Source organism: Emys orbicularis, chromosome 18 (genome assembly GCF_028017835.1).
Source record: "Emys orbicularis isolate rEmyOrb1 chromosome 18, rEmyOrb1.hap1, whole genome shotgun sequence".
NCBI classification, from domain to species: domain Eukaryota; kingdom Metazoa; phylum Chordata; order Testudines; family Emydidae; genus Emys; species Emys orbicularis.
Window position 1 is genome coordinate 22,434,590 of NC_088700.1, and position 12,484 is coordinate 22,447,073.

General features: G+C 52.1%; 1 protein-coding gene across 1 annotated transcript in view; it reads left to right on the forward strand.

Moving 5' to 3' along the window:
• The first annotated feature begins 919 nt into the window (after positions 1–919).
• The window catches only part of LOC135891455 (cholesterol 7-desaturase nvd-like), a 44,181-nt gene continuing 32,616 nt past the window's right edge, over positions 920–12,484 (forward strand). The window contains exon 1 of the mRNA XM_065419010.1: positions 920–1,268. Coding sequence (XP_065275082.1) covers positions 920–1,268 — 349 coding nt within the window. The remainder of the gene's footprint in view (positions 1,269–12,484) is intronic.

A 12,484-nucleotide genomic window follows, 5' to 3' on the forward strand; every position in this document is an offset into this window, starting at 1 on the left:
GCAGGGAAAGGTGGGATGTATTAGGGTAGGGTGCTAGGTGGCTGCAGACAGAGGGCGAGACAATCCCTGCCCCAACAAGGGCCCAGTCTACACAGACTAAAGGTGGGAAGGGGCCTACATCTTGCCCAAGGCTATGGGGAAATAGAACCCAGGTGTCCTAAGTATCAATCTGCTACCTTAGCAACTGGATCCCCAAACCCAAAGCAGCAGGTGGGAGGAAGAGCCACAAGCTGGGCAGGGGGCTGGGAGCCAGAACTCCTGGTTCTGGTGGAGCTCTGGATGAGCTGCTGGTGCCTGAGGCCAGTCGCTTTTGCCCTCTGTGCCTGTAGGGCAAAAGAGAACTACCCCTGCGTGGTGAGGCCGGGCTGCAGGGCCAGGGCCAGGGAGCCTGGCCTGCGACTGCAGTTCAGCCCCTGCTCACATTTGGGGGGATGGGGTCATGCGTTCCCCCCTGTGGTGTGTAGCCAGACTGGTCGCAGGAGATCAGCAGAGAAACGGGGACGTTATGGCTTTGATGGGACCAACTTCTGCTGGTCCAGGCAGGGGCACTGGAAATACGTCTGTTAGTCTTTAAGGTGCCACAGGACTCTTTGCTGCTTTGAACCAAACTGGAAACCCTGTATGTGATGGAAACCACTTCAAGCCAGGGGGTGCGGCAGCCCCCCAGCCCCACCGCCTATCTAGGGGATCCCTGGGCAGCCGGGCCCCAGGGCAGAGACTGCTGTGACCTCCGCGGGGCAGGCCAGCCCGCACGGGCTAGACGCTGGGGGCTGGACGCCTCCGCCTGGGAAGCCCGCCGCGGCCGGGGAGGCTGCCGGCCCCGCTCTGCCGGAGGGACCGGTCGGGCTGGAGCCGCGCCAGCCCCGCCCCCGGCAGGCTGGTATAAGGGCGGCGGGGCGGGCGGGCAGAGCGCGGCGCAATGGAGCTGTGGCCGTCCCGGAGCCTGGCGCTGCTGCTGTGCGCCGCCGGGGCGCTGCTCCTGCTGCCCGCCGGGGACCCCGGGAGCTGGGGCCGGGCGCTGCCCCTGCTGCTGCTGGCCGGGGGCGCCGCCCTGCTCCGCCTGTGCGCCCGGCCCCTGGCCCTGCGGCGCGCCCCGGAGCGCGTGGGCTACCTCCCCGAGCCGGGCTGCAGCCGCCGCCAGGCCGCCCGCCGGGCGCGCCGGAGCCGCAGGGCCGGGGACCTGCCGCCCCTCTACCCCAACGGCTGGTTCCGGCTGCTGGACTCGCACGGGCTGCCCCGCGGCGGGGTGCGCAGCCTGGCGGCGCTGGGTGAGTGCGGGCCGGGGGGTGCAACGAGCCGGGCTCGCGGGGGGCCCCAGGCAGAACTTCGGGGGCGCCGCTGCTGGCAGCATCCCGGGGCTGGCTGAGCCGCCTGACGCCCAGCTAGGGGCGGGGCCCTGCTGGGGGTGGGGGGGCTGCAGAATTCAGGCAACCCTTGGGCAGCTGGGGGGCTGCAAAGCTAGCCTGCCCCTAGTCATCCCTCGCAGTCCTGGGCCCTTCCCTGCTCCAGCCCCTTGGCTCTCACCAGGGTGTCAAGTGACATGCCCAGGTGCCCCCCGCTGCCTGTCCTGGCCACCAGCACCAGATGGGCTGTGGCAGCAGGGGTGCTCCTTCTGATTTCAATGCGTGGGGGGCAGGGCTTTATTTGTACCAGGGCTGAGCCCCCGGCACCTCTGGGCCTGGCAGCTCAGAGCCCTGGCACCTGCGCATCAGTTGTGAAAGTAAAAACATTGTTTGAGTCCCAGCACCTAATTGCTTGAGCCCCACACTTCTTTCACTACAAATTAAGCACTGGTGGGGAACATCTGCCAGCGGGGGCCCAGTGGCTGCTTAGGCCTCTGGAAGCTCTTGGATTTATCTGAAGGATAACTTGTCAAACACGGTCTTTTGGGAGCACTTGCAGGGATCATTGCCTGTGTGGCTAATAATAATTCACATAGGTTTGCGTTGCTACCACAAAATTATCAACATATGACTTTGTTAGAGCCAAGAAAACAGTGGAATTTTTCAGACCTAGATAGTAAGCTTTTCTGTCCTAAATTGAAACTTGTTGAAGAACAACACTCTCTGCACTTTGAATAAAAAGGGGGGAAAAAGTCTGATATTCATCTTGGAATTTGCGTACCATTGCTAGTTGGCCTAGCTTATTGTACATGATCTGTAGGCAGCCTGGTACTTCGCAGATGGTCCCTTCTTAGATCAGACTGTTGTGCACTGCTCCCAACAGTACTTGCAGTTTGCAAGTAATTTCTGACCATAGTGGTAATTTGTGGCTGGTGCCGGACAGTTGTGCACATGGGTTGACCAGACTGGAAGTCTGATGTCTCTCCCAGCCTGAGTAGGTACGAGCAGACACTCCCTGCTGACACTGGGTTGAGCGAGCTCCTAGCATGATTTGCTGACATTTGCTCTGGCTGGTTTGCTGTACTCGCTCCAGGTGGGTGTGAAGAAGTAGGTTGCCCATGCTTCCTTGCCATGCATACTCTTGGTCAGGTGTGCACTTTCATAGATTCTAGGACTGGAAGGGACCTCGAGAGGTCATCGAGTCCAGTCCCCTGCCACTTTGCACGCATTCCCTTTGCTCCTGGGGGAATTCTGCACCAAAATAATGAAAAATTCTGTGCACAATATTTTAAGTCTGCAAATTTTATTTGTCAATAAATAAATGTGGAGGCTGCAGCATGGCACTGGGGAGCCCAGGCCACTGGCTGCACAGAGGTGGGAGATCACCCTGCAGATTCCCCCCACCCCCGCCCCGGGACATGGACTCGACGGTGAGGCTGCACCCGACCCTGACACAGCGCACGGGCCAGACTTGCCCCAGAAACATCCTCCATGCCAGATGCACCAGGTGTGGGCAGGCAGGTTCAGCCCAGCAGGATCCAAGTGTGTGTGGGGGGGATCCAGGTGTGGGGTGAGGGTTCTGCATGAGGCAATCTGGGTGCAGGTGGCTCAGGAGGGTCTGAGTGGTGGTGGTGGTGGGGGGTTCTGGATGCACAGGGGCTTGTTTGGGGTTCTGGGTGCTCAGCTGGTGAAAGTGGTTGGGGCTCAGCAAGGGGGGTCTGGGGCTTGGCAGGGGTGGTCTGGGTGCTGGGGGAGTGGGGCTTGGTGAGGTGGGGGTCCAGGTGTGCAGGGCTCACCCGGTGGTCCAGGTGCAGGAGGGTGTGGCTCATTGGGGTGGGGGGTTCAGTGGGGGTGGTGTGAGTGCAGGGGGGTCTGGATGCAGGGGGAGTGGGGGGTCTGGGAGTGGGGCTCGGTAGGGGACTCGGCAGGGGTATGAGGGGGTCCGGATTCACAGGGGTTGGGTGCATGGGGAAGCAGGATGGGGGTGGTGTGCGGAGATGGACAAAATGGTGTTGGCTTTCTACTGCCTGCAAACATTCTAGCTAAAAGAAGTTTTGGGAGGACAGCGTGGCATTGGGAATTACCATCTGTTACCCAAGCATGCTAACAGCAAGTTTAATCCTGATCAAATTGAATTCCTAGCTGATTACATGCCTGTAGACGAGATTGTGTACTTCATAACGCAAGGGCAGTGTAACCTAGAACATGTACTTGGCTCAAAAGGAGATGATTGCAAATCAAAGACCATGGATGGTCTAGTGATCTGATAACGAATAAAAATTATTTCTACAAGCTCAGACTGGCTGCTTCATAATCAAAGGATTATGCAGAAAGAAGTAAAAATGGAAAAGGTGTATGTGGTTAAATTATTCCCAATTGAAACATGTTCCTGCAGCACTTCTCTAACATGTTGCCCCATCCTGGCTGCGCAGACGTTAATAGGTAAATGTGCAAATGGGAAGAAGGTAGTGTAGTCTCTGAAAAAAATCAGGACAAATGCAAGAAAAGGCAAATCTGGAAGGAAGAAAACATGACCAAAGGATGATCTGCAGACATAGGTGACGGTGGATTCCATTCTGATGAGTGAGAACAAAATTGATGCTGCACAAGAAACATCAAAACAGTGGAAAAACATGACAAGGGGATGAGCCCATATAAATCTGTTCCCAAGCAAAAAAAGGATGTCCTCGTTTGCACTGGATTGGTTTGATCCAGGAACACCACAGTTTTCAAGGTCTCCCCAAACAAACTGACAGTTCTGTCGGAATCCCTAGTAAGATATTTACCCGTGAAGAGTGTTCAAGTATAGAACATTTTACATTCATGTTGAAGACATGAAGTCTCTCTTGGACAGAATTGGCTGTGATTTCCGCCATGAATATCTACAAGCACAAGTGTGGTGCTCAAAAGTGCAAACTGTAGCAGGCCCATCTCCTGAAGATCAGAAAGTGTGTGAGTGCTCTACAGAGTTTCAAGGAACATGCGAAGTCTGACCATGTTCCTAGTGAACAATCTGCAGACATTTCTGCTCGCCCTTCTGAGCCCTCCTTAGCTAGTGAGGATGTTGATTTGGGTTTGTCAGACTTCAATGTCCTTGACTCTGTAACTGACCTAAGCATTGGATTGTTGGGTGCTGGAGTCTCTGATTCTGGGACAGAAAGTTGCCCGTTGGTTGCTAGTGTAATTGTTATGGATGTTGACATTGAAAGCATGCAGCAGAATTTTGAGTTTGATAAGGCAGATTCAACTTTTATTGGCAGATTCTGTTTGCTGTCTTTTGGTAGAAAAGAACAATTAATTAAGAACAAGACTTTTCACCTAGCAAACACAAAGGAAGTATTACAGTGGTTCTTTGTCACAACTCTTAATGGAGGGTTACACCGGCAATCCTAGCTGATGTACAGTTTGACTTTTGCCTCGTTGTTCTGTTTCACTTGTTTGCTTTTCCAGCCGAATTCCTCATCTTCCTTTGCCAACTATAAAACTGGGTTCACAACCTTTCTCCGCTTTAGCGAATGAGTAGGACAACATGAACATTCAAAGGAACACATGGAAGCAATCACTCACTGGATGGAACTTTCAGAATGGTTGGAAAATGGTCATACAACTGACAGAGATATGCACACCTGCTATCAGATGTAGCAGGACATATGCCATAATATTTTGTCGTCTCCTGAATATTTTGCTACAGGTTCACACAAGAAATTAGACAAGTCTTGTAATGGTAGATTATTGGGCTTACTAGAATTGCTTGCAAGGTATGATAGTGTGGTGGGAGATCATGTGGAAGCTATTAAGACCTGTACCACAATGGTGATGTACTTACCAAACTGAATTCAAAATGAGTTTATTGGTAGGATCCCAAGAAAGGTTAGGGAAGTTAAATGCTTCTATATTCTGTCCAACTAACCATACTCTGGACCACTCCTGAACAGAACAAATGTCTCGGGTATTAAGGTATGCTGAGGTTTTGAAGTTGAGAGCTTTGTAGATTTCATTGATATCCACACCAAAACAGGGCAGAGTGTTATGGAGGTTATTTTAGAGAAGCTGAAAAAAAGATGGTTTAGATATTGCTGATTACAGGGGGGAAAGCTATGACAGTGGAACTCTCATGGCTGCAGCACACACAGGTGTTCAAAATTGAATTCAGCAGAGAAATCAATATGTCTTTTGTTCTATATGCTGCCCATTCACTGAATCTTGTGGGGGAACAACCATTGCAGCATCTTCTCCAAGTTGTTCTATTTCTTTTGAATTGTCCAAAGATTGTATACCCTTTTCTCTGCTTCTACTAGTCTTTGGGATGTTTTGAAAAAGCATACCACCATTATATTAAAATACCAAAATATGACAAGATGGTAGAGCAAAGGTAGAGGCAATCCATCCATTACATAATCAGGTTGAGGATGTTTTTGGTGCATTAGATGAGATCAAGGCTTCACACCAGAACTTAAGCTGGTAGCTTGAGAACAAACAATTCAAAGTTTACGTTTGTTTGGCTGAAATGTGGTATAGTATCATATCAAAAATTAAAGTTGTGTGCAAAAAATTGCAGCGTGTGGAACTTGAGATTCAAATGGCTCACGGTTTACTTGGTGGCCTTCAAGCCACTTTACTGGAGTTAATCTTCTGAGTTCATAGCCTGTGAAGCCATAGCTTCCTTACATGCAGAAAAATTAGGACTATCCCACAGTTCAAAGAACCAGTTTTGAAGGAGGAAAGTTAATGCCAAGTGAACTTGCAAAGGACAAATGGTCATCAGATCTTTTTGAATGAGAGGTTTTCAACCCCCTCTTAGACACAATATTAACACAATTGGATAGGATGTGTAAGTACATTGGAGTCAATCAAAAAAAATTTTTTTTTTTTGATGGGCAACAAACTGAAAAGTATCACCAGCAAAGACCTAAAGAAATGTGCTCTCTGCTTGCTAAATTTCTACCGTAAGGATTTAAAGTCTGAGGGTTTTTGAGATTGAGCTCTTCACCTGTTTCTCCAAGCAAATCTTTAAGGATGATTTAGAAATGGAAGCACGAATTGATCTCCTTAGCCACTTTCACAAAAGGTCTTTACACGCGAGTTTCCCTACCACAGAAACAGCACTGAGGGTTTTTTTTTTCTGTCTTCCTGTAACCATGACTGCTAATGAAAGACGTTCCAGCAAGCTAAAGTTAATCAAGATCTATCTCAAATGTCTGTGGGACAGGAAAGTTTAAGTGATCTGGCAGTTATTCCTGCAGAGAATTCAGAAGCAAGACAGAATGGGATGAGCTAATTAATGAGATTCTTAGCCTTCTCTGAAGCAAAGTCCCTTTGTAAAAGTACTTAGTAGTGGTTGTGGGGTGGTTGGGTTTTTTGTAGTGGCGGTGCGGGGGGTGGATTTGAGGCTGATAATACATCATGTTTTCTTGCACAGAAGGTGGTACAATATTAAAAGTTAGTTTTAACTGGGTTCTGACAAGTATTAAGTCTTTCTAACATGACTCTGTATTAGACAGGCCTATGCATTTATTTTTATTGTCCCTTAACTTTGGGAGTATGTGGTTCTGGATAATTTAAATCAATAGTTCCCATTCTGTTTAGTACATCGGTGTACTAAAGGTTGGTTTGGTCATATTTCCAGTAGTATTATGTTCTCACTTCGTTTTATTATATGCACTATTTTTTGTTCTCGGTGCAGTGTCAGAACCAAGTATTCTAGGTAGTTTGTATTAATAATTAACCCTTTATTGCCTGGAATGGATAGTTAAAGGTCAGTTCAGCTGTCTTTTTCCAGAAGCATTACCTTGCTCTTAGTTGTATTCCATATCTCATTTTTTGTCCTCTGCCATGTTGAAACCAAGTATTCTGGGCAGTTTTATTAATAAAGCTATTTATTGCCCAGAATGGGCACTCGAAGGTTGGTTCAGAAGAGTTTTTCTATAGTATCATATTGTTCTCAGTTACTCGTGTTATCTGTATCATTTCATTCTCTGTGCAACTTTGGAACTCAGTGTTCCAAATGGTTTTAGTAATGAAGCTATTTATTGCCTGGAATGAGCAGTTAAAGGAAAAAACTGGTTGAATCCACCTTTAACACTGTTATTCTCACCCACTTGTATTATATGTATAATTTTTGTAGTTGTGCAACTTGGGAACAGACTGTTCCAGGTCCTTATTGATGGTTAAAAAGGGTTCTGGGCCAGAACAGGTTACTCACTGGGTGCTATTAATAGGCTCTCATTCCTAGAATATTTTCCTCAAGATTGTCTAAACCTGATTTTGAAGACAGTGGATAGAGTTATTTACTAAAATGCTGTTCTGGTCCATTCCAACTCATTCTGGATTTTACCCCCTTCTGGAATGACCAGACTGGATCAAAGCCCAGGTCCTTCTAGGCCAGTGTCCTGTCTGTGGCAGTGGCCAATGCCAGATGCTTCTGAGGAAGGTGTAAGAGTCCTGTAGTAACAGATGTGGGATAACTTGCCTCCGACATTCGTCTCTTTGCTGGAGATTGCCCTGAAGCAGGAGTTTAACACCCTTCCAAATTCAGTTGTTGATTATAACTCTGGATAATCTTAGTCCCATATAAACAATCACTTCTTGAAGCTTCAATTCTTGGCCTCTGTGACTTCCTGAAGAATTTAGGGCCATGACAGCATCGAGAGAGGCGTATTGGCCTCACTTTAATAGATGAGAGCTGAGGCACCGTGTATAAGTGTCCACTGCCTGGAGGAGCTTTGAATGGGGGAATGTCTGCATCTTGGATCTCCTAAATGATGGTTCTGGTGTGTGGTTTACAAACTTCCCCATCAGTCAGGTTATGGAAGCGAAATAATATTCGGCTGTGAGGCTTGGCTGTCTGCACCTATATCCTGTGGAGATCTCCTGTGACCAGCCGCCTTCCTTTCTGACAGTGGAGACTCCAGGTGCCTTATAAAACCTCCTCAGCATTCTGAGGATGCAACAGTGACACCAGCAAAAGTCCTGGCTCTTCCTTCTCATACTGATCTGGTTTCCTGCCACCCACAGTCCTCCGCCTGACTCCATATGCGCTAAATTAAGCAATTTTAATTAAACTTGACAAATTTGTGCTGGAGCCAGCAGATTGTTGGGTAGATAAGTCTGTTGCTCCACCCTCAGCCTCTGGGTCTGTGGGTGTCTTATGACTTCTGGGTGGATAGCATGAAAACATTCAACTGTTCTTAAGGAACCAAATTGGGAATACAGAGACCGAAAGGACAAACACATCAGGCACTGGACGTACGAGGAATTGACTGTTGCCACACCTCACTTCCAGGTGCCTAGAAAATCACTGGGATTCACAAAGCCTGAGTTAGGCCCCCGGCCTCCCTGTACAGTGAATGGGGCGAGGGAGGCACCTTAGAATGGGATTCGCAGCAGGCTACCCAGCTCCTCACCTCGCCTAGCCAGCAGGAGATGCCCAGGTGAGGGGTGTGTCCTGAGCCCCACTCCCCTCCGGGAGTTCAGCACCTAATTCGGGGCAGCAGGAGGTGCCGGTCTCTGCTTAGGATTCTCAGTGGCAAACCCTCTCTTGGCGATAGGTGCTTCTGCAAGAAGCTGGGGGTGGGGGAGAGACTTGGAGCAGGGGGACTGGATCTTGGGTTTCCCACACTATCTTCCCCCAGTTCATGCATCGCTCTGGGGCTGGAGCATCTGGATGTCTGGCGTGGGCTGCAGTGCGCACACACGGAGATGGAAACCGAGGGGCCATGGGAACTATTACTGCAAAAACATAGGTGCCAAGTGACTTTAGTGCCTACGGGGCTCACAGGCTGCTGAGCAGGGAGGGGGTTTGGTGAATCCCAGTGGGGCCTGATTCTGGGATTTGGGTGCCTAAAGTGGCAGTTAGGCACTGAACTCCATCTGTGAATCCAGCCCCTGAATTCTAGTCCAAGGTTTCTAAAAGTCTCTGAATATTAAAGCGAAACTCTGTCTGTAGGAAACCGACTTTCTCAGCTGAGCTTGTAGCAATTGGTGGCAGAAGTTTCAAGGAAAGCTGCCCCCTAGCGGCTCTTTCTTGAGAAGAATACAGACCACTCCCCTCCGCCCCCATTCACACGCTCCACACCAAATCTTACTTGGTTTCTAAGCTGGGTTTGCTTTCATCAAAGGAGCCAAACAGCCATGGGCCTAGTGGCAGGCAGTATTGCCCAATTACTCACTCTACTGCAGTTTCCTTGACTTGGTCATTCTAGTGGACTACAGGCCAATACCAGGCTTTCCCAAGCAGAGAGCTTGTCTACATGGTGATTTAGTGTGTGGCAAGACATGTTGGGACACTAGCTTGTTGTACACACTAGTTTGTTGGTCACATGGACCCTGCCGCTTCACACTAAAAGTCCTGTACTACATCAAAGCACACAGCACTGTGGTAACATGCCCTAGGAAACTCTTCGTGCACACCAGCAAAGTCCCCATGGGCCGGCCACTGCTCCACAGGCTGATGCAGGGCCGGCTCCAGGCACCAGGCAACCAAGCTGGTGCTTGGGGCAGCACCTGGAGGGGGGCGGCGCGGCGCTCGGGCCGCCGGGGAGAGCGGGGCCACAGCCGGGCTCGCCGCCCTCCCCCCGGCGCTCTGGCCGCCCTCCCCCCCGGCTGCCGGGGGGAGAGCCGTGCCCCAGCCGGGGCTCGCCACCCTCTCGCCGCTCTGGCCGCTGGGGAGAGAGCCGAGCCCCAGTCGGGGCTCGCCGCCCTGCCCCCGGCCCTCTGGCCGCCCGGGGGAGAGCCGAGCCCCGGCCCTCTGGCCGCCGGGGGGAGAGCGGAGCCCCCGCCGGGGCTCGCCGCCCTCCCCCCCGGGGCTCCAGCCGCCCTCCCCCCCGGTGCGACAGTGGAGCCCCCGCTGGGGCTTGCCGCCCTCCCCCCGGGGCTCCAGCCGCCCTCCCCCCCGGTGCCCTCCCCCCGGCCGCCGGGGGGAGAGTGGAGCCCCCGCCGGGGCTTGCCGCCCTCCCCCCGGGGCTCCGGCCGCCCCCCCCCCCCCCGCGGGGGGGGCGGGGGGCGGCCGGAGGCTTTTTTGCCTGGAGCGGCAAAAAAGCCAGAGCCGGCCCTGGGCTGATGTGCTGTAGAAGTTACAGCCCTCCAGGGCGGACTAATGCACCGTGTAGACAAGCCCTCGGGCTTGGTTTCTGTATACAGGAGATTCGGCAGCTTCCTCCAGCAAGAAGCTTAGAGCCATGAAGGTAGAGAACATGTGATCGAAAGGTCAGATATATTAGTTTTAGAGAAGCTTTTGTTTGTTTGTTTGTTTGTTGTTTTTGTTTTTTTAATACCGTCCAGGGCCCATTACAGTTCTAAGGGGACCAGGTAGTAAAGCAAACATTCCCCAGGCCTTTGAGTTAAACAGAGTGACTGTGTGTGGAATAACTCCTATGCCAAGGGCGTGAAAGCTGGCTAGAGAGGCTTGATGTGCAGGGCCGGATTAACTCTCCTGTGGGCCCAGGGCTATTAGATTTTGTGGAGCCCCTGTATACAAGTCTTTTTCCTGGGAGGGAATTTGGATGCAGGAGGGGGTTCTGACCTGGGGTTGGGGTGGAGGAGGGGGTGCGAGGTGCAGGCTCCGGCCGGGAGGCGCTTACCACAGGTGGCTCCTGGCCGGTGGCGTAGCAGGGCTCAGGCAGGCTGCCTGCCTGCCCTGGCCCCACGTGGCTCTGGAAGCGGCCGGATGCTGGCACATCTCTGCGCACCCCTGGGGGGAGGGGGACAGCTTGTCTCCCTGCGCTGCCCGTGCCTGCAAGCACCGCCCCTGTAGCTCCCATTGGCCAGGGGCCGCAGAGCCGTGCCAGTAGCCAGTCGCTTCCGGGAGCGGCATGGGGCCAGGGCGGGCAGGCAGCCTGAGCACCCCTGTTAGCGGCCCAGAGATTGCTGCCTGTGATTTATTTTTGCAGGGCCCTCCTTGAGCCGGGGCCCTGGGCTACTGTCCCTAAAGCCCTGCCTTAATCAGGCCCTGTTGACGTGGCAATGCAGGGTCTGTGCTCAGCATAGCTCATGGCAGCTCTGGTGTAAGCAGGGCCAGATCCTGGCCTCAGTAGCTGTGAATTACTTTGGTCTGACCCCTGAGCCAGAACGGTTCTGTGATGCCAGCAGGGCATGGCGAGGGGGAAGAAACAAACTCACTCGTGGCTAAATGATCCTCCCCGACTTCATGTTAGACGGGCCAGTGTCACACACGCGCTTTTCGGAGCAGCCTTTCGGACGGCCTGAGCTGGCGAACTTGCAGTGAAGTCTTTCATCTGACAGATGCTACCTTCCATCTTCAGAGCAGTGGAAGCAGGGGGAAGATAATGGCTCCAGTAGACTGCCCAAGGCCAGGGAATTCCCACAGCTGTTGGTATGTGAGGTAGAGCTCAGAGACCTACCACATGCTGGGCTGGGAGGGCGCACTCGGTGCAGCAGTCTTGAGCCAGACGGGGAACCCCAGGCAGGCTCTTCCCTTTCAGAGTAGAGCTGTCCTTTAAAAGCAAGCTAGGCAAAGCACTCAAAGCAGAGACCGCAGGGAGCGAGCCTGCAGTGGGAGGGAGACTAGAACCTACGGAGACAGCTCGGCAAAGCTCAGGCACCATGTGCTGGGATGAGATACTCAGTCAGACACTCTGTGAGAGGAATAATTGCTGCATCTGTGCACTTAGGCAGCACTGCTAGTCTCCGTGGAACTGTCCCATCTTGAATACAAGTTGCTAGGTGGGTTTTGTTGGCTCTTCCAGGGGTAAAGCTCACATCCCGTCTCCTTACTTCAGTCTGTGTGGAGTGTTGTACTGCTCCGTAGAGCTCTCAGAGTGGCAATAGCATCTCTATTCCCTGCACCGAGGGACAGGAAGCGGTCAGGATACTGGTCCCTGTAGAGACTGTTCAGAACTGAACCAGCTCTTTTCCTGGCTTGTGAGTTGTTCCTTGCTTAGCCCAGGTGGCAGAGCAGAGAGGCTGCTCAAGGAAAGAGAGTTGACTCTAGGACGGATCATGTAGCGCCTGCAAGAGAGCGTGAAAGGGAGAGCACACGGCTCTGCCTCTTATCCCCAGCTACTCCCTTGCACACCTTCAGCGGGGGCCAGGCAGAGCTGAAGTGTTTGTACAGGGGCAGTACAAGGACCCTGCCGAGGCAAGTAAAGCAAGACTCCGGAAGGTGGGAGGTATGGTGTGAGAGT